The 23,436-nt window shown below is 40.9% G+C and overlaps 1 protein-coding gene across 1 annotated transcript; it reads left to right on the top strand.

The window, feature by feature from the left end:
* The first annotated feature begins 526 nt into the window (after positions 1-526).
* On the top strand, positions 527-2,743 carry LOC109935094 (probable G-protein coupled receptor 139). Its single transcript, XM_020533780.2, has 2 exons — positions 527-611; positions 1,851-2,743. Exons 1-2 carry the CDS (start codon positions 527-529, stop codon positions 2,741-2,743), a joined length of 978 nt encoding a protein of 325 aa, XP_020389369.2.
* The last annotated feature ends 20,693 nt before the right edge of the window (positions 2,744-23,436 follow it).

A 23,436-nucleotide genomic window follows, 5' to 3' on the forward strand; every position in this document is an offset into this window, starting at 1 on the left:
ATTGCATTGTAATTTCCTTTATTAAGATTCAGGACTGAATTCTCTGAATCAACTACCTCACTTTCCAACTTGATGAAGTGTGCACCTATATGTGTGTGCATCTGTACCAGGTGGATGGCATGGTACAAGACCACCACTCACCACCACCTTCTCAAGGATACTTAGGAGTGGGCAGCGAGTCCTGGCTTTGCCAAGGATGACCTCATACCAGGGAAGAATGTAATTAATATACTGCATCTGCTTGCAAAATCAGCCCTGCGTCCTTACGGAACATTTTACAAAATTTCACACAGATGCTTTATGGAATTTTATTCTGGCTGCCTTATGTTTCTGTGATCCCAGTCCACATTAGATATTTGAACAACTTATTCCAATACCATTTCTTTGCAGGTTTTACTTCTGTTTGTTCATAAGACTGTAACTAATATTGACCTAATTATGTCCTTGGAGGAATTCGTTGTTATGTATATAAGCTCCTTGAGTTAGTGACAGTTTCAAGTGAAGGTTGAAACATTTGACACAGAAAATGAAGTATACTTCCAATGCACTACCAACACTTGCTGATGTTGAGTTCATTTACTGTCCTGTGCTCGTGGTTATTGGAGTGTCTGGTAAGTAACATCTGTCCACTTCTGTGTACTTTATCAATTGTTTCTGTTTGAGAATGAACTGTATCTGGGCAAGAATGGTACTGAAGACAATGTCACTTATGACCTTTCTGTAGCCTCCTATTCTTCCAGTGTGTTTTTTTTTAATTGGAAATGGTAGATTTCAGTCATCGGTTGTGGGATCACTTAGCTCTTTCTGTCACTTGTTGCTTATGCTGTTTGAAACGCATGCAGTCCTGTTTGATAGCTTAGCCAGGTTGACACCTCATTTTCCAATATGCCTGGTCCTGCTCCTGTCATGCCCTCCTCCACTCTCCAGTCAACGAGGTTTGATCCTCAGGCTTGATGGTAATGGTACAGTGGTGCATATGCTGGGCAATGAGGTTGCAAGTTGATTTACAGTATGAATCTGCAGCTGCTGAAAGCCCCCAGTGCCTCACTGAAGCTCAGTCTTGAGTTGCTACAATTGTTTGAAATCTGTCTCATTTAGCACCACGATAGTGACATGCAACATGTTGGAGGATATTTTCAATATGAATGTGGGACTTCATTTCCACAAGAACTGTGCAGTGGTCACTGTTACAGATACTGGCAATTGCCGATGCATCTGCAGCCAGCAGATTGATAAGAATGAGGCTAAGCATATTTTTCCACTTAATGTTGATCCCTTCATCATTGACTGCAGACACAGTCTAGCAGCTATGTCCTTTAGGACCTAAACAGCTTGATCTCGAGTGCTGAGCGAATATTGGTGGTGAAGTTAAAGTACTTCCATAGTTATTGTGGAAGAATTCTAATTCAACAGCTGAGTAAGAGCAGATCATTGTAATCACTGTGATGTTTCCTTGCCCATGTTTAATCTGATTCTATGAGACTTTATGACACCCAGAGTCAATGTTTTGGTCTTCCAGGGAAAAAAATCCCTTCTGAATGTGTACCAATATGTTGCCATTTCTGCTGTGTCAGTATTGTGAGTGGGACAAGTCATATCCAGTGATGGTGACAGTGGTGTCTGTGACATTGTCGGCAGTGATATATTTGAGCATTCATGCATGTTTTTGAAATTCATATTGCTCTAAATTATGACAATTGCATTAAAATAATTTTCTCAAAACATTGCCTGTGAAAATCACATATAGAATCAAATATCAATATCAAATATTTGATGCAACAAATTCAACAGAATATCTGGTTAACCTTATGTATTAAACTTAACCAGCTGGTTTTCTTTATGTGTTCAAGTTAACTTGTTGGCGATTGTGATTCTGTCGTGGAGGAACTGCGGTCTCTCAAGATGTATGACGTGCTACCTGGTAGCAATGGCGGTGGCTGATTTCTTCGTTGTCATATCTGATGTGCTGTTGAGGTGGCTTATAATGTATTTCCCAGTGTCGTTCCTGGATATTACTTATGTCTGTTGTTTGATTATGGTTCTTATTCCTGCAACCACAATTAATTCTGTTTGGTTGACTGTTGCTTTCACATTTGATCGATTTGTGGCTATTTGCTGCCAGAAGCTTAAAACCAAGTACTGCACCGAGAAAACTGCAGTCAGGATTATTGCAACAGTGAGTGTGCTGAGCTATTTGGAAAGCATTCCCTGGTATTTCAAGTTCCAACCGGAGTACATCTTCAATAACTTGCCATGGCTTTGTGTCATAAAACCAGAGTATTACACTTCAATCTTCTGGACATTATATGGTGTATCCCATCGTGTTCTATCCCCTACACTACCATTCGTTATTATTCTTGTTTTGAATACTCTGACCGTCCGACATGTTTTAGTAGCAAGCAAAGCCCGCAGGAGACTCCAGAAGGACAGTGACAGGGAGAAGACCAGTGACCCAGAGATGGTCAAACGCAGAAAATCCATCATATTACTCTTTGCAATCTCAGGCAGCTTCATTAGTTTATGGTTCCCTTACTGTATATGTTTCCTTTATCAACGAATTGCATTAGTACATGATTATTCTCCATTGTCCCCAACCGTAGGCACCATCGGATACCTGCTGCAGCTCCTTAGTACATGCACAAACACGTGCTTGTACACAGTGACCCAGACGCAATTCCGAGAGCAGCTAAAAGCAGTTGTGAAGCTCCCTTTCACTCTGGTTCTCAGATCCATCAAACAGTAAATGCAATAGTTTGCATGGAATTGATTGTGGTTCCATCGCATCTGTCTTCTTATAGCTGAGCTGAGCTCTCTGAGACCACGACACAGTAGAGCAGGATTTTACACATAGAACAGAGATGAGAGAACGTCTTTCTTCATTTTTCTTTTCAAGGACTTATCGATTTCCCTTCTGGAAGTGACTATTATATCAGCCTCCAGCATCCTTTCATCAGTCCATTCCACATTGTAACAACTCAGTGAGTAAATATTTTGATTTCCAGGTTCCTTCTATCTCACTTTTCAATTGCTTTCCACTTGGGTTTTCTGGCTATTACAAATATGTCAGTGTGATATTTTCTTCTGATTAAGTATATCACGGTCTTGCCTACTTGTATTCAATTCCTCTTGACTGAATCTGAAGAACAGCCTCTTTTTCAACAGTCTGACCACTTAACTGAATTTCCTCATCCTTGTATAAGCAGTAAATCCTGAACACAAATTCACAAACTCCTTCAACTGATGCTAAATGCACATCCTGTGATCCTGAGAATAGTAACTACGGAGTTATTGGATGGACTAGTAGTGATCTTCAAATAATTGTTAAATTCAAAATAAATTCCAGAGGATTAGAAAACTATCGACGTAATACCTCTATTTGGATAGAGAAGGAGAAAAAGAACATATTACTATATGCTAACTGTGCTTTGATTTGTACATCTGCAAATGCTCACTTTGCTTACATAACAATATGCTTCATGGCTATTATCCATAGAAAGCACCTTATATGTGAATACTCAGATTCTTCTCTTTTATCTTTGTCTCTGCAGTCTGCATGCCTTTAAATGAAGTTCTAATTCATTTTACTCTACAGTTCTGAGGAAGGGTCACCGGAACCGAAATGTTAACTCTGTTTTTTCCTTCACAGATGCTCCCAGACCTGCTGAGCTTTTCCATCAATTTCTGTTTTGTTTTCTACTTTACTTTTCTGTTCATACTCTTCTAATAACATTATGGGCTAATTGGACAAAACAGGTTGTGGGCAATAATGTCAATGACCAGTTACGATCTGATTTGATTTGACTTATTATTGTCAAATGTACCAAGATCGAGTGAAAAGTATTATATTGTGTGTTATCCAGACAAATCATACCTTACAGAGATATGTCAGGCTAAAAGAATAGAATGTAGAATTTCGTGTTACAGCTACAGAGAAAGTGCAGAGAAAGATTAATATAGGATATAGAAAGATTAATATATTCGTCTGATAACTGCAGGGAAGAAGCTGTGCTTAAATCTGTTGGTTCACGTTTTCAATTTTTTTTTATCTTTTCCCCGATGAAAGAGGATGGGAGAGTGTATTATGGAGCAGGAGTGCATTTGATTATGTTCACTGCTTTTCTCAGGCAGTCGGAAGTTTAGACCGTGACAATTGAAGGAAGGCTGCTTTTTGTAATGGACTGGGCTGGGTTCACAAATCTCTGTAATTTCTTGCAGTCTTGGGCAGAGCAGTTGGCATACCAAGATATGATGCATTTGGATAGGATGCCTTCGAATCAAGTTATTGGCCACACTCAATGGATGAAACTGCTTCCTGCAATTCAGATCTACAGACATCCCTCCAATGAGACAGTCCACCCCATTGTTTATACCATTAAATAGCAACTGTGAACCTCTTTGCACCACACAGATGGAGTCCATCACAAGAATCTACCTCTCCGTTTAGGCCATTTAATTCCTCATAGTACATAGACTTTATGTACTCTTTGTAGCACACAACCACTTAAATTGAGATGGGTTAATATTGCCCGAAACGTGGTAAGTAACACTTACACCACAAATGCTAGGCAATAATTATCTCCAAACGCAGAAAATCTAATCATTGACACTTGACATTCAAACGCACTACCATCAGAAAATCATCTGTAATCAGCATCCAGGGGATTATGACTGACCAGAAAATGAACTGGGCTGGTGAAATAAATTCAGTCGGAACAACAGTTCGGGAACAGAGGCTAGGAATACTGCGATGAGTAACTCACCTTCTGACTCCCCAAAGCATGTCCACCATCGACAGTTCACAAAGCAAGATTGTGATGGAATACTCCCTACTTCTTCAGATGAGTGCATCTGGGGGAGGCGATGGCCTCATGGTATTATCGCTGGACTGTTAATCCAGAGACTCAGATAATGTTCTGGGGACCAAGGTTCGAATCCTGCAATGGCAGATGGTGGAATTTGAATTCAATAAAATATGTGAAATTCACAATCTAACAATGACCAAGAATCCATTGTCGATTGTCGGAAAAACCCATCGAGTTGCTAATGTCCTTTAGGGAAGGAAACATCCTTACCTGGTCTAGCCTACATATGACTCAAGACCCACAGCAATGTGGTTGACTCTTAACTGCCCTCTGGGCAATTAGGGATGGGCAATAAATTCTGCCTAGGCAGCAATGCCCTCATCCAGTTAATGAATAGAGGAAAAAAAATCTCCAATGATAATCAAGAAGCATGACACCATCCAGAATAAAGCAGCCTGCTTGATTGACATTATATTCGTAAGGGGAGTTAGCTTGGACGAGCAGATCGGAAACCCAACAGCAACAGCCGGGAGGTGGGGAGGGACATTGTAATCAATAAGCTGCGGGGACATTGCAGCTTCTGTTATATTGAAAAATTCAGAATTTGAGAAAGGCTCTGGTTGGTGAGTACTGGTCAACGGACAATTACTGGCTAACCTTATCTTATCCTATTGTTTTAGAGGCCGAAGATCTGGGTTAGATTTCACCCTTTCATGACCTAAGTGATAGAGTATGCACTCTAATAAAATATGAGATGTCAGGAGAGGCCAGCTAAGTGGAATGTGTAGCTGCGTATATGGGGGGAGTCCTGGATGGTTCCAGATGCCCACATGTGCAGGAAGTGTTCCCAACTTCAGAAGCTGGAGCTCCAGGTCTCAAAGCTTGAAAAACTGTTTGTGACATTGTAGCACATCTGTGAGGCTGGGAGTTACATGGATAGCATGTTTAGAAATGTGTTTACATCACAATTCAAGTTGCTAGAGGAAAGGAGTGAATAAGTCACCAGACAATCCAGAAAGAAAAGGCAAGTAATGCACGAGTCCCACGGGGATGCATCAATAACTGGTATTCCATTTTGGAAGATGGCGTGGCTGCTAGTGGCACCACAAGTGTCTTGACTGTACAGAGTGAGAGGAGGAAGAAAGGAAGAGCAGCAGGGATTGGGGGTTCTTTAGTTAGGGGAGCAGACAGATGATTCTGCACCGGAAGACATAACACAAGGATGGTGTGTTGCCTCTCTCATGCCAGCATCAGGTCTGTCACTGAGCGGCTTCAGGGCATCCTGAAAATGGAGGGTGATGGGTCAGAAGTCTTTGCACATGTTCACATCAATGATATGGCCAAAGTGAGGAATGAGGTCATTCATTGAGAATTCACGAAGCTAGGCAGTAGATTGAAAAGCAGTCATTCTATAATTGTAATCTCTGGATTATTGCTAGTGCCGTGTGGTAGTGAGTTTAGAAATAAGATGGGTAATGTGTGGCTCAGCAGCTGGTGCAAGAGGGAGGGTGTTATATTCGTGAATCACTGGGGCCATTTCTGGGGCAACTGGGACATGTACAAATGGGACATTCTGCACCTGAACCTCAAAGACACGAACATGCTTGCAGGTAGGTTTGGTTTTGTTTTTTGGTGTTTAAACCAGTCTGGCAGCTGGGAGTGGGGGATGGTATGTGGGGCGGCAGGTGGGGTTGGAGGGAAACGGCATAGCGATGAAACAGAGACACATTATGCTACAACAAAGAAGAACGTCATGGTGAGTTCAGCTATTTTGAAAGTCAAGAGAGAAAGGTAAGGCTGGATGGTCTTTACTTTAATGCGAGGAGTCTAATAGGTAAGACTGCTGAGTAGATGATGCAGATTGACACATGGAAGTATGATACTGTTGCCATCACAGAAACATGGTTGAGGGAAGGGCTGGACTGGCAACTCAACTTCCAGGGTATTAGATCATGAGGCAAGTCAGAAGAGAGTTTAAAAAGTGTGGTGATGTAGCAGGATTAACTAAAGAGTCACTTACTGCAATAAGAAGAGATGACATCCTTGAAGGGTGCACAAAACAGGCTTTTGGAGTAGAACTTATGAATGTTAACGGAGCATTTACTTTACTGGCCCCCAAAGATTGAGCAGGAAATAGAGGTGCAAACATGTAGACAGTTTACAGAGGTTTGCAAGAATAATTATCGGATAATTATATGAGGGAATTTCAACTTTCCCAATATAAATTGGCATAGTCACAATTTCAAGCATTTAGAAGGGGTGGATTTGTTGAAATGTATCCAGGGGAGATTTTTGCATCAATACATATGAGGCCCAACAAGGCATGGCATGATGACGGATCTGCTTCTGGGGAAGGAAGACGGACAAGTGTTCAATGTGGGGAACATTTCGGTAACAGCAACCACAACAAGGGACATTTCAAATTTGTTCTGGACAAGAAAAAAAAAAGCAGAAGACAGTTTTGGTTTGGTAGAAGGCAGATTTTATTGAAATAAAGCTGGATCGGTAAGAATAACCCCTTGAGGATACTTCTACAGCGGAGCAGTTGGGGGGATTTGAAAAAGGAGCTGGCATGTGTACAAGTTCAATGTATACGCTTTAGAGGGAAATGAAGTCGGAATAAGTTCAGAGAACTCTGGATGTCGAGGATAATTCATGATGTGGAGGCACCAGTATTGGACTGAGGTGGACAATTTCAGAAGTCACACAAAACCAGATTAGAGTCCAACGAGTTTGACTGAAATCACAAGCTGTCGGAGTGTAACCCCTTCATCAGGTGACACACTTGATGAACGGGATACACTCTGAAAGCTTGAGATTTCAAATAAACACTGTTAGCCTATAACCTGGCATCATATGATTTCTGACTAAAGACAATTCATGACCAGATAAAGACTTTAAGCAAGTCCAAGGGGAGCAATTCAACTGTTGCACTACAGTAATACAGGAAGTGCAGGAGGGAACTTAGTAAAGTAATTGGAAGCACAAAAAGAGACATGAGAAAGGACTTGCAAACAGGACTAAAGAAACTCCTAAGATATTTTATAAATATATTAAAGGAAGAGGTTAACAAGAGAAGGAGTAGGGTCATGATGGACCAAGAGGGCAACCTGAGTGTGAAGCCAAACGATAGTGGAAGGGTGTTGAATCAATACCTCTCTTCATCTTCACTCTGGTGAAGAAAAACATAGGTACGGAATTCAAGAAAAGGGACAATGAAGTATCAGATGACACCATCTTATAGTCTTAACAGGTTTATGTGAAATCACAAGCTTTCACAGCGCTGCTCCTTCATCAGGTGAAGTGATGAAGGAGTAATGTCTCACCTGATGAATGAGCAGCACTTTGAAGGCTTATGATTACAAAAAACCTGTTGGACTTGCTGTGGACCAAGCCAGACCATCTCAGAATATTTTAAGAGGGTAGCCTAGCCCCTAACTTATTCTTATTTTAAAGGTAGGTGTGAAATGGATGCTCCAGGTGTGATAAAACTAGTCAAACCACTCCACGTTAAGCAAAACAAAAAATAAACACCATAGTTAAAACACAAACCAAAGAAAGAGGAATTTAGACTAATTTATCTGCTGGAAAATGTATCTGTGTGCTAGATTCAGTAACTATTACTAATTAACTGTTTCAATAAATTAATATCTCATAAACACACTCCTTGCCAAAAAGGTAAATTCAAACACAGATTCTTATGGGCAAGTTTCACATCCAGAATGTAACACCATCAAGAGAGTTTTCAAAGTAAATCCCAGTTGGGAATCATTTACTGAAGCTTGTAACACATCTTGTGACTTCTACAGCTAAAAAAAATCCAGAAAACCTTATCTGTGAGAACAGGACACTCCCCTTCGATTATTAAACTGCTTTAAAAAAAGCATAACGGCTTCTAAACCTAGAGACTTTGACTTGTCTGCCTTTACCAGCTCACTTAAAAGAACACAGGACAAAAATAACCTTTTTTAAAGTGACAGGATAGTAACAGTCTATAACCTGGTTCTGGTTGACTTCGAATTTTGTCAACCCCAGTTCCACACTGGCACCTTGGCACCTTGTAATAACAGTTAAAATATAATTTGCCTTTTGAAGAATGTTTTTTTTCCCTTTATTCATTCACAGGATTAGGGTGTCGCCGACCAGGCAGCATTTATTGCCCATCCCTTATTGTCTAGAGGGCAGTTAAAGTCAACCACATTGCTGTGGGTCTGGAGTCACATGCAGACCAGACCAGGTAAGAATGGCAGTTTCCTTCCCTAGAGGACATAAGTAAACCAGATGGGCTTTTTTGACAATAGATTCACGGTCATCATTATATTCTGAATTCTAGATATTTATTGAACTCAAATGCCATCGTCTGCCATGGTGGGATTCAAACCGGGTTCCCCAGAACGTTATTTGGGTCTCTGGATTAACAATCCAGTGATAATACCACTAGGCCATTGCCTCCCCATATGACTACGCCACTGCCTCCCCATACCGCCCCATACCAAACTACATGCAGGCAGTATTTGAAAATTTTATTTTTTAGCTTTTCCTTTACAGTGCAATTAGGTCCCTTCATGCAGCAGCATTCTGTTGGAAAAAGGTCTTTTAATTAAGGTTCGGATTTTCAATTCTTCCTTTGAATTTGAACTGCTGTATGTTTCCCCAAATTATACTCTCCAAATTTTGTCCATCCACTTCACCTATCTCTATCTCTAAACAGACTCACTGGATCTTCATAACAAGCTTTCTCAACAGCCTGTATGATCAGCAAATCTTATGGCAAAGTGCTTGGTCACTTCATCTGAGTCATTAAATATAGATCATGTATTGTTGAACTCGATTGTTAATTGCACAGATGTACAGCATGGAAACAGACCCTTTGGTCCAACTTGTCCATGGCGGCTAGATATCCTAAATAAATCTCATCCCATTTGCCAGCAGTTGGCCCATATGCCTCTAAGTCTTTTCTATTCATATACAAATCCAGATGCCTTTTAAATTTTATAATTGTACCAGGCCCCATCGTTTCCTCTGGCAGCTCATTTCATATGTGCACCACCCACTGCATGAAAAAGCCGTCCCTTAGGTACTTTTTCAATTTATCCCCTCTGATCTTAAACCTAAGCCCTCTAATTTTGGACTCCCCCCACCTCAGGGAAAATACCTTGTCTATTTAGCCTATCCACGCCCCTCGTGACTTCATGAACCTGTATAAGGTCACCCCTCAGTCTCCGATGCTCCAGGGAAAATAGCCCCAGTCTATTCAGCCTCGCCCTGTAGCTCAAACCCTCCAACCCTGGCAACATCCTTGTAAATCTATTCTGAACAGTTTCAATTTCACAATATCCTTCCTACAGCAGGGAGACCAGATTTGCAAGCAATATTCCAGTAGTGGCCAAACCGATGTCCTGTACAGCCATAAAATGACCTACCAACTCCTATACTCAATGCACTGACCAATAAAGGTCCACTATCCTACCTACTTGCTACTCCACTTACAAGTAACTAAGAAACCTAAAATCCAAGGTCTCTTTGTTCAGCAACATTACCCAGGACGTTACCATTAAGTGTATAAGTCCTGCCCTGATCTGTCTTTCCAAAATGTAGCATCTCACATTTATCTAATTAAACTCCATCTGTCAGTCTTCAGCCCTTTGTTCTACCTGATTAAGATCCCACTGCATTGTGAGGCAACCTTCTTTGCTGTTCGCTACAACTCCAACTTTGTTGTCATCTGCAAAATTATGAACCATATCTCCTATGTTCACATCCAAATCATTTACACAAATGATAAAAAGACCCAGCACCGATATTTGTGGCACAATGCTGCTCACTGGACAAAGAAAGTTCTGGAATTAAAACCATTCCCAGTATTTGTCTAAACTGTTAAGTTCCAGTTTATAAGCACTAAACAAACTTTGGAAGTTCAAATGAATTCGAACTGCATGCACTGTCAACAATGAGGCAACTAAAATTGTGAACTAACAGTAACTCCAGAACTCTAAAATTCAATGTATAAAATCAGAAGTGTTCTTACAATCATTTCTCTTGATCTACATTTGTCTGTTTTGTTCTCAGTTTAATATTTCTTTTGTACATCCTGTGTTAGACTTGGCTCTAAAACGTATTTAGAACTAATTATTTTGTAACATGAATCCTATCCTTTTCTTAATAATCTGCAAATGTTTATTCATTCAAAGAACTCCATCTGTCATTTACCCTGTTTTCTGCTTCATGGAATATCTCCACTTTGCTTGGCTACTTTTCTTTTTTGAATGAGTTCAATTGTTTATTTACACTTTACTGGCTCATTGTTCATTTTGGTAATGGTGATAATGACAAGAAAAAATGAGTGAACCATTTAGTATTTGAAATGCTGTTGGAGTTGTAGAGGTTAAAACAAAAAAGAGGATCACTATTTTTCACACCACTACTCTGTACTCATGACTTCAGCATGCGCTATCCTCAAATTATCCCTATTTCTCTCCATTATTCAACCCTTCTGTCTCAGAATTAATGTTTATTTTGATACTGTATGTGTCTCTCAGATAGGTTGTAAAAAGCACTGTAACTAATATAAATGATCATCCAGACAAATTGTACTCCTGGAGGGTGTGTTTTGTATGTATAAATGGTGCTCAAATTTCCAGATAAGTGTGGACTAATCACTTTCCTTTGAGTATGAAGTATCCATTCAATCTGCTTCCAACACTCACCGATGTTGAATTCATTAATTGCCATGTACTTGGGGCTATTGGAATATCCAGTATGTTACTAATACCAGTTCAGCATTTTGAGATTGGACAAACACTTTTGCTTTGACTGCAATGCACAACACAGCTGCAAATTGTGCTTCAAAATGTGTCAGAATATGTAACTCTTTGTCATGTTTTCATGCAAAATAACTTGCATCTTTCTTGAGCACAAAATTTGCCTTGAGCCACTGTCATGTTGAATTTAAGAATATACTGTCCTTCATGAATCAATTATACATTTTGATATTCTTAGACTATAAAATTGTAATGTTTTGATTTAACTACAGTTAACATTGTGCTTATCAACAAATATAATTATTGGAATGTTAACTGACTCATTTACCACCCGTGTGCAGCCATATTTTAAATAATTAAAAATGCTTTGGAAGAATATAACAAAACTATTTACCAGTTCAGCTGACTTTCATGAGAGCAGTGTATAAGTGGCTGTGTGAGCACAGAGAAAAGTTTAGGTATGATTGTTTTAGTTTCAGGCTGGGATATGTATGCAACTGATTGTGATTAGTTTTGAGACCAATGCTCTTTCTGGATAAATTGAATTCAAATAGTGTCAGGTAGAAAATAGAGGATCAGCTAATTGGAGACAAATTGTAGACTGTCAGAATCGCCCCACAAAGTGGGATGGAACAGAAGTCTAAAATATATTTTGAAGATGGGAGTACAAGTTGAGAAGACTGTTGATAAGGCATTTGGTTTTCTTGGCTCGGTAAAAGCAGAATGGAGCGAATAAGTGAAGAAGGTTTAGTTTTGTAAAGCCTTTGACAATGTTCTCCAGAGCAGATTAATTAGTAAAGTTGGATCATATGGGATTCAAGGTGATGTTGCAAATTGGATACAAAATTGGCTTCATGGCAGGACACAGAGAGTGGTAGTGGAGTGTTGTTTTTCAGGCTGGTGGCCTGTGACCAGCAGTGTTCCACAGGGATCGTTGTTGGCTCCACTTCTGTTTGTCATTTATATAAGTGATTTAGATGAGAATATAGAATGCATGATGAGTAATTTTGTGGGTGACACCAAAATTGGTGTCTAATTTGACAGTAAAGAAAGTTGTCTAAGGTTACACAGACGCGTTGATCAATCGGGTCAATGGGCTGAGGGGTGGCAGATGGAGTTTATTTTAGATAGATTTGAGGTCTTACATTTTGGTAAAACACACAAGGGCAAGATTTATACAATTAAAAGTAGGACATTGAGGAGTGTTGTAGAATAGAGAGATCTCGTAGTTCAGGTATGTAATTCCTTGAGGTTTGTGTCATGTGTAGGCAGGATGGTGAAGAAGACTTTTTTATCACATTTGCCTTCATTGCTCAGATCTTTGAATATAGGATTTGGGACATCTTTTGTGGTTGTATGGGACATTGGCAAGATCTATTCTGGAGTATTGTGTCGAGTTCTGGTCACCCTATTATAGGAAGGATGTTATTAAGCTGGAAACTGGTCAGGAAAGTTTTACCAGGATGCTGCCAGGAATGGAGGGTTTGAGCTAAAGGAGAGGCTGGGTAGCCTGGTGCATTTTTCCTTGGAGCAGAGGAGTTTGAGGGGTGACCTGACAGAGGTTTATACAATCATGAGGGGTATAGATAAGGTGAATGGATGTCACCTTTCCCTCGGGTGGTTTATTCATAGACAAGTGGACAAATTTTTAAGGTGGGAGGAGAAAGGTTTAAAAAAGACATGAGAATCAATTTGGTTTATGTGTCAAATGTCCTTTCGTAGGAAGTGATGGATGAGGATACAGTTATAATTTCAGAAGACGTTTAGGTAAATACATGAATAAGAAATTTTTGAATTAATACAAGTTAAAGGTAGGCAGGTGGAACTATTTTTGTTTTGGAACATGGTCAGCATGGAATTGTTGGACTGAATGGTCTGTTTCCATGCTGTACAACTCTATGATTCTATGACTAATTAATAACAATAAGTGAAAAGCACTAACAAAGAACTGCTGTTAGATATGCTGGTTTACATGAAGTGTATTAATCACCAGGGTCAGTTGAAATGGATCCAGATATGTCAGAGAAATAAGGATGGTGACTGTTGAGTAAAAGGTCAAATGTTCACAATCTTACTTAAATATATGGTATCAGCAGAGGAGTGATGCATCTAGGAACTAAACCAATGCTATAGGCATGATACTGCATTGAAAACCAGCCGTCCAACCAACTTAGCTCACTGAACCTCAATCTAAGAAATGGGTCAAGTATGTTCCATGCTCATTCAATAGATCGTGACATTAATTCAAGAAACTACAATCTGTGCTTTTTTGTTAACAACGCAATTAAAAATGGTGGTGAAATTGTCATGAATAATTATAGAGTCATAGAGTAATACAGCATGGAAACAGCCCCTTCAGCCAAAACTGGTCTATGCAGACCCTAATGCCCACTCAGCTAGTTCCAATTACTCACATTTGGTCCATATCTCTCTCAATCCTTCCCATCCATGTACCTATCAAAATGTTTTTTTAAATGTTACTGTTGTACCTGCCTCAACCACTCTCTGCATGAAGAATTTACCTGTCAGGTCCTTCTTAAATCTGTCCCCTCTCACCTTAAACCTGAGCCCTCTAGTTTTCGATTCCCCATCCTTCAGAAAAAGAACATAAGAACATAGAACATAAGAACATAAGAACTAGGAGCAGGAGTAGGTTGTCCAGCCCTTCGAGCCTGCTCCGCCATTCAATAAGATCATGGCTTATCTTTTCGTGGACTCAGATCCACTTACCCGCGTTCTCACTGTATCGCTTAATTCCTTTATTGTTCAAAAAAAACCTACCTTATCTTTACAAACGTTTACTGAAGTAGCATCAACTACTTCACTGGGCAAGGAATTCCATAGATTAACAACCCTCTGGGTGAAGAAGTTCCTTCTCAATTCAGTCCTAAATCTGCTCCCTCTAATCTTGAGGCTATGCCCTCTTGTCCTTGCTTCACCTGCCAGTGGAAACATCCTCTCTACTTCTATCTTATCTATTCCCTTCATAATTTTATATGTTTCTATAAGATCCCCCCTCAATCTTCTGAATTCCAATGAATATAATCCCAATGTACTCAGTCTCTCCTCATAAGCCAACCCCCTCAACTCCAGAATCAACCTAGTGAACCTCCTTTGCACCCCCTCCAGTGCCAGTACATCCTTTCTCAAGTAAGGAGACCAAAATTGCACACAGTACTCCAGGTGTGGCCTCACCAGCACCTTGTACAGCTGCAACATAACCTCTCTGCTTTTAATCTCAATCCCTTTAGCAATGAAGGACAAAATTCCATTTGCCTTCCTAATTACTTGTTGTACCTGCAGACCTACCTTCTGTGATTCATGCACAAGGACACCCAGGTCCCTCTGCATAGCAGCATACTGCAACTTTTTACCATTAAGACTATTTGCATTCAGCCTATCTATGCCCCCCCATGATTTTATACACCTCAATAAAGTCACACCTAAATCTCCTATGTTCCAAGAATAAACCTGCAGATATTTAAAGGACCCAGTAGTTAGTCATCCGTTTCAGTTGAGCAACACACATCACAATAAACTGAAATGCTGAAGCATGTACGGCCAAGTGAAAAAGAAAGGCCACATCCATCAAACTGAGTATTTGGCATAGTTCACATAGTTATTCTTGCAGAGTATGATCTGATATTCTGAAGAAAAACTGGAAAAGAAACTTGTGATTGACAGCTTTGAGTGGGGTAAATGAAAAATCACTGATACAAGAAATTTATAGCCATTTATTACATATTCTAAGAGAAAATAACAATGATACACTGGATACTGTTTCTAACCAAACCAAGATGGACTACAAAGCCATCACAGATCCAAACTGGAGATCAAGACATGTATGCTACGTTTCATAAATATAGTTACCATTCAGAAATATCGGGCCATGACCAATAGCTGGGAAGAGTTGCTTAAGTTGGTGAGAAGGTCACGTTCTGCAACTCCCATCTACACTTCAGAAATAATTACCAGGCCAGAGGAAAATCCAGGAAAAAAATGTGGTATTTCCTGATCATGGAATTATATTGTATCAAATGGACATTCTTGTCTTCATTGGTGTGATGTTTGAAACACTGTACAGTTACATCTATTTCTAAAGATTTAGTATTTCTCTTTGTTTTTGTAATTAGCCTTGAGCATTTTCATTTTTCCTACCAAGAACGCATGTGCAATAAAAATTGATTTTCAGATGTCATGTGGCTGTAAATTGGGAGAGAGAAATGTGCAGTGGGACCTGAGCATCTCTGTGCACCAGTCACTGAAGGTAAGCATGCAGGTGCAGCAGGTGGTAAAAAAGGCAAATGGCATGTTGGCCTTCATTGTGAAAGGTTTCGAGTACAGGAGCAGGGATGTGTTGTTGCAGTTAGACAGGGCCTTGGTGAGGTTTCATGTAGAATTTTACGTGCAGTTTCGGTCTCATTTTCTGAGGAAGGATTCTCGTTTTCTCAAGGGAGTGCAGCAAAGGTTTACCTGGCTGATTCTGGGGATGGCGGGACTGATGTATGAGGAGAGATTGACTAGTTTCGGATTGTTTTCACTGGAGTTCAAGTGAATGAGGGGGGATCTCTCAGAGACTTAAACTGTAAAATTCTAACAGACAAGACAGGGTAAATGAAGGGAAGATGCGCCCAATGGTGGGTGCGTGCAGAATCATTGGTCACAGTTTGAGGATTGAGGTAGACCATTTAGGACAGAGATGAGGAGGCATTTCTTCACCCAAAGAGTGGTGAGCCTGTGGAATTCATTACCTCAGGAAGTACTTGATGCCAAAACATTGAATGTATTCAAGGGCCAGCAAGATACAGCACTTTGGGTGAATGGGATCAAAGACTGTGGGAGAAAAACAGCATTAGGCTATTGAGTTGAATGATCAGCCATGATTGTGATGAATGGTGGAACAGGGTCAAAGTGCTGAATGGCCTCCTCTTGTTCCGATCTTCGAAGTTTTTTAGGTTTCTAATTCACTTTTTGATTACTTACTACTTGGGTTATCTGGCCACTCCAGTTATATCAGCATGAACGTTTCCTTCTCACTGATTATATCACTGTCTTGGCTATGTCGGCTCGATTTCTCTTGACTGACTCTTTGAAGAGAAGCCCGTACATCTGCAGTGTCACCACTTCATTAAAACTCATCATGCCTAGAATAAACTGTAAATCCTGCACCCCACTACGACCTCACAAACTCCTTCAACTTATGCCTACTGTACTATTTAATACTGCATCCTGGGACACTAAGAGAAGTACCCACAGAGATAATGGATGTATTGGCAGCAATCTTCCAAGGATCTCTAGATTCATGAGAAGTCCAAGAGGACTGGAAATATCTTAATGTGACACCTTAATTTAGATAGGGAAGGAACAAAGAAGATATAAATGTAGGCTAAACGTACATTGATTCATAATTTTACAGGTACTCAACTTCCTTTTGTAACAACTTGCTTCATGTGTCCTGTCCCTACAAAGCAGCTTGTTCATGAATATTCAGGTCTCTTTTTGATTTCTCCCCATTTCTGCAGTCTGCAGAGTGAAGTTCTATTTTACTTTTCTATTCTTACTCTTCAAATGATGTCAAGTGGATGAGTGGATAGAACAGGATTTTGGCAATAATGTCAATGACCAGCCATGATCTGATTTGACTTATTATTGTAACATGTACGAAGATTACTTGAGAAAATCAGGTTAATAGAACAGAATGCAGAACATAGCATTACAGCTACAGAGAATATGCAGACAAAGATTCATTCTGATGCAGGAGATGTCTGTTCCTAAGTCTAACAAAACTGGGGAGGAAGCTATTCTTAAATCTATTGGTACCTGTATTCAAACTTTCATATCATCTGCCTGATGGAAGAGGGAGGAAGAGAGTATAACAGGGGTGGGAGAGTCTTTGATTCTGTTGGCTGTTTTCCCATGGGAGCAGGAAGTGTAGACCATGCCAATTGAAGGAAGGCTGGTTTTCATAATGGACTGGGGTGTGTTTACAACTCTCGGTGATTTCTTGCAGTTGCCATACCAAGCTATGATGCATTTGGATAGGATGCTTTCTAATCAAATGATGAGGCACACTCAATAAAAGAAACTGCTTCCTCCCATTCAGATCTCCAGGCATCCCTCCGATGAGTCTGTCCACCCTCTTGATTATACCAGTAAATAGAAACGATGAACCTGAGACAGTGTAGCTGTTTACAGCATAGTCAGATATGGCTACACTGACGCAATTGGTCTCAATACTTATTGTATTGATGCAACAGTGTTACCCTGTTACAGTCTATTGAAATATTTCCACCACATTTGGATAATGTTACAAGGTCACAGAATGCAACCTTCTTTCTAGCAATGTGAGACAGTCTACCTAACTCTTTAAATCACAGACCTCTTTGTTGTTATGCTGAGACAAACCAGCCTACTGTTTATACAATTGACCCGCCACTGTTACTCTGAGTACAGTTTCCCCTAACCTGTCTCCACCACACAGGTGAAGTTGACCACAAGGGCCTAGCTCACAGTGTAGGCCATGTATTTTTTTTTGCAGTATATAAACTTTATTTACACTGCTCTTTCAAGCACTCAAAGACTTAGTTTAAGATTGGTATTAAGATGTCAAAAAATTGCCTGAAAAGTGATATGTAACATTTGAACCACACAAATACGAGGCAATGACCATCTCCAGTTAGAGAAAATCTAATTCAAATTATTAAAAAAGTTGCTGCAAAAGCTCAGCAGATGTGAAGGGAAATCAGAGGTAACGTTTTGGGTCAGGTGAGCCTTCCTCAAAACTGATAGTAGCTAGGAAAATGTTGGTTTATGTGCAGATGATAGTGTAGGGCGAGGGGTAATGAGTAAACAATAGGTAGGAGTCGATACTAAAGAGAGAGAAGAGCAGTTGGAGAGACAAAGGAGTAGATAATGATCTAGCTATGAGGTGGAATAGTTGTTAATGGAGACTGTTAATGTCTAACAACAGGTAGTGTGTCATGGCAGACTATGTGATAACAAGGTGTGGTGGTGGGTTAGAGGGCTAGGACATGGGAGACTTCAGAACCTAAATTATTAAACTTGATATTGAGTCTGGAGGGCTGCAGGTTCCTGAAGAGGGAAATGAAGTGTTGTTCTTCCAGCTTGACCTGAGATTCGCTAGAACACTGCAGCAGGCCTGAGACGGAGATGCTGGCAAGGGAACAGAGTGGTGTGTTAAAGTGGCAGGCAACTAATCTAACAACTGGCACTTGACATTGAATGTCATTACCATCACTAAATCCTCTGCAATTAACTTCCTGTGGTTTACAACTGACCACACACTGAACTGCACTAGTCACACAAATTCAATAGGAACATCACCAGGTCAGCAGCTAGGAATGCTGCAGTGAGCAGCACTCCTCCTGACACCCCAAAGCCTGTCCATCATGTGCAATGCATGAATCAGTATTGTGGTAGAATACTCCCTGCGTGTTCGGATGAGTGTAGCTCCAACAGCAGTCAAACAGCTTGGTACCATCCAGGACAAAGCAGCCTGCTTGATTGACATTACATCCATGAGGGGACTCAGTCTTGAGCAGCTGTTGGGACACCCTGCAGCAGCAGCCAGGAAGTTGGAGGCGCACACTAACTGTATTTACAGGGCATTTATCTCAGAGCAGCAGCTGGAGGTGGGGAGGGACACAGCAACCAGTAAGCTGCTGGAACACTGCAAGAATCTTCAGAGAAGCTCCTGTTGACGTCATAACTCCAAAATGTGAGAAAAGCTCTGGATTGCTAAGTAGCGGTCAGCTGAGAATTACTGGTTAACACTTCCTTATCCGATAGTTTTAGAACTTAGTTTCAGATAGCCTTTTCATAACTGTAGTGATACAGTTCGAAGTCTCACAAAATGAGAGATGTCAGGAGAGGCCAGCCAAGTGGAATGTGCAGCTTGTTATATGTGGGGAGCCCTGGATGCTGGCAGTGTCCCAGATGCCCACATCTGCAGGAAGTGTTCCCATCTCCAGGTCTCGAAGCTTGACAAACGGTTGGAGTCACTGTGGCATATCAGTGAGTCTGAGAGTCACGTTGATAGAATGTTTAGATGTGTTTACACTGCAACTCAAGGGGCTAGAGGAAAGAAGTGAATACTTGACCACTGTCGAGAATGAACAGGCACAGAAATCCCCTGGGGACTCACTCACTAAGCAGTATTCCATTTTGGAATCTGATGTGGGTGCTGATACCACAGAGGAATGCAGTCAGAGACATGTTTCTAGCACCACAAGCGGTTTTGGCTGTACAGTGGGATGGTAAGAAGGAAGGAAGAGCAATAGTGATAGGGGATTCTTCAGTCAGGAGAGCAGACAGGTGATTCAGTGGCCACAGATGTAACACTAGGATGGTGTGTTGCCTCCCTGGTGTCAGGGTCAGGGATGTCACTGAACAGCTACAGGGCATCCTGGAAGGGGACGTTGAGGAGTTAGAAGTCTTTGCACAGTTTGGTACCAATGACATGGGCAAAGTGTGGAATGAGGTCTTGCATCGAGAATTCAGGGAGCTATGCCATAGATTAAAAGGCAGTAACTCAATGGATTATGCCAGTGCCGTGTGCGAGTGAGTTTAGAATTTGGGCAGGTAATGTGTGGCTCAAGAGTTGGTGCAAGAGAGAGGGTTTTAGACTCCTGGATCACGGGCACTATTTCTGGGGAAAGTGGGACATGTACAAATGCAACAGTCTGCACCTGAACAACAATGGTACTGACATCCTTGCAAGTGCGTTAGCAAGTAATGTTGGGAGGTGTTTAAACTAGTTTGACTGGTGGCAAGGACACAGAATATCAATGAAACGTTGACACATCATGCTGCAGCAAAGGAATTAAGCACCAAAATGTTCAGCTACGTGTAGTGTCAGGAGAGTAAGGCAAAGGTAGATTGTCTTTAATGCGAGGAATGTAATAGGTAAAACTTCTGAGTTAACAGCATTGATTGACACCAGGAAGTATGATATCGTTGCCACACAGAAACATAATTGAGGGAGGGGCCAGATTGGCAATTCAGCATTCTGGGGCATAGGATCATGAGCCAAGCCAGAGGAGAGTTTAAAAAGTGTGGTGGTGTGGCAGTATTAAATAAGGAGTCACTTATTACAGTAAAGAGAAATAACATATTTGAATGGTGCACAAATGAGGCTTTATTGGTAGAACTGAGGAGTTCTAAGGGGTCATCTATTTCATTGGGAATGTATTATAGTCCCTGAAAGAGTCAGCAGGAAATCAAAATGCAAATATATAGACCGTTCAAAGAGTATTAATTGGATAATTTTACTAGGGAATGCCAAAATTCTCACTATAAATTTGCATAGTCACAGTGATAAGAATTTAAGAGGGGGTAGGTTTCTTGAAATGTACGCAGGGGAGGTTTATGGTCTCAATATTTAGGAAGACCAACAAGGCATAGCACAATGCTGGATCTGGTTCTGGGGTAAGAAACTGGACAAGTTTTCCTTGTGGCAGTGGGGAAACATTTAGGTGACAGGTATAAATTTGTCTGGACAAGGAAAAATGGCCTGCACAAAATGACTTTTGATTGGGGGATGGCAAATTTTATGAGAATAAAGCAGGATCTGGCCACAGTAGACTGGGTACAGCTCTTTGTGGGTAAATCTATTGTGGAGCAATGAGGACATTCAAAACGGAGCTGGGGCACGTACAGGTTCAACATGTTTAAATGGAAATATGGGAGCAATAAATACAGACAATCCTGATTGTCTAGGACAATTCACGACTAGAAAAAGAAGAAGAGTAGGGCATTTAGCATGTCCAAAGGGAATAATTCAGCTGTGAACCTCAAGGAATACAGGAAGTAATTTAAGAAAGAATTACAAGAGCAAAAATGGGGCATGAAAATGGATTTGCGATCAGGATTTGGGAGAATCCTAAGGTATTTTATAATTGCATTAAAGGGAAGAGGTCAACTAGAGAAAGAGTAGGTCACATGAAGGACCAAGCGGGCATGCTGCGTGTGAAGCTGCAGAATGTTGGAGGGGTGTTGAAAGAATACTTCTCTTCAGTCTTCACTCTGGAAAAGGAGAAGTTGGATATGGAATTCAGGAAAAGGGACTGTGAGGAGCTTGCAAAGTTTGTCATAGGAAATGGGGAGATATTGGAGGCTCTGTCAGGATTGAAAACAGAGAAATCACCTGGCCCAGGTGAATTGCATCCCAGGCTGCTGTCGGTGGCTCGGTAGGAAATTGCAGGGGCTCTGTTGTAAATTCTTAATTCCTCTCTGGACATGGGGCAAGTGCCAGATACCTGGATAACAGATAATGTGGTTTCACGTTTTAAGAGGCATGGTTAGGATGAACCAGGAAATTGCAGGCCAGTGAATTTCATGTCAGTGATACTGAAACTAGTGGAGAACATTCTGAAGAAGCAAATTAATACCGACTTGGAAAGGCGTTTGTTACATAGAGATAGTCAGCATGTCTTTGTTCAACGGAGGTCATACCTAATAAATTTGTTAGAGTTTACTTGAAAATGAGATCAAATGAGTCGGCAAGGGAAATTCGGTTGATGTAGGTTATATGGATTTTAGCAAGGCTTTTGAAAAGGTCCCACGATGGAGATTGATTGAGAAGGTTAAAGCATGTGCAAATGAGGGAAACTTGTTGAAATGGATCAGAAACTGACTTAGTAATAGGACACAAAGAGTAGTGGCAGGAGGTTGTTTGAGTGACTGGAGGCTGGTTTCCATCAGGGCTCCACAAGGATCAGTACTGGGATTCATCTGTATTGCACATGAATGAAATAAATAAAAATGTGAAGGGAATATTATGCAAATTTGCAGACGATGCCAGAATTGGTAGAGTGTTTAATACCAAAGAAGATGGTTGGCGGTTACTGGAAGATAGAGATGGGTTAGTCAGATGGCCAGAACAGTGACACATGGTAAATAACTGTGATAACTGCAAGGTGAAGCACTTTGGAAGATGAAACATGATGAGGGAGTATTTACTGAATGGCAGGACACTGGGTAGCTTCGAGGTAAAAAGGGATCTTGGGGTAGTTATTAACAGATCCTTGAAGTCAGCAGAACGTGTGAATAGGATAGTTTAGAAGGCATCTGGATCACTTGCTTTCATCAGTCATGGCATACCGTATAAGAGCATGGAGGTCATGTTGCAGTTAGAACACTGAACAGTACAGGACCTTTGGCTCGGGATGTTCATAGATCATCATAGAATCCTAACAGTGTGGAAACAGGCCCTACGGCCCAACAAGTCCACACCGACCCTCAGAGCACCCACCCAAACCCATCCCCGTACAACCAACCTAATCTACAAATCCCTGAACACTACGGGCAATTTAGCATGGCCAATCCACGTAGCCTGCACATCTTTGGACTGTGGGAGGAAACCCACGCAGACATGGGGAAAATGTCCAAATTCTACACAGATAGTCACCCGAGGGTGGAGTTGAACCCAGGTCCCTGGCACTGTGAGGCAGCAGTGCTAACCACAGTGCAACCATGCCATGTATGGCACCGACCTATTATCCTACTAAGATCAAATAGCCTGCATACCCGACATTTTACTATTCTCCATGTGCCTATCCAAGAGTCGCTTAAAAGTCTGTAAGGTATCTGACTCCATTATCACTGCCAGCAACGCATTCTACATGCCCACCACTCTCTGTGTAAAGAACCTACCTCTGACATCTCCCTTTTACCTTCCTTAAAACACCTTAAAATTATGTCCCCTCGTAATTGTCATTTACACACTGGGAATAAGTCTCTGGATATCCACTCTATCTATGCCTCTCATCATCTTGTACACCTCGATCAAGTCACCCCTCATCCTTCTTCGGTCCAATGAGAAAAGCCCTCGCTCCCTCAACCTTTCCTCATAA

Source organism: Rhincodon typus, chromosome 15 (assembly GCF_021869965.1).
Source record: "Rhincodon typus isolate 14 chromosome 15, sRhiTyp1.1, whole genome shotgun sequence".
NCBI lineage: Eukaryota > Metazoa > Chordata > Chondrichthyes > Orectolobiformes > Rhincodontidae > Rhincodon > Rhincodon typus.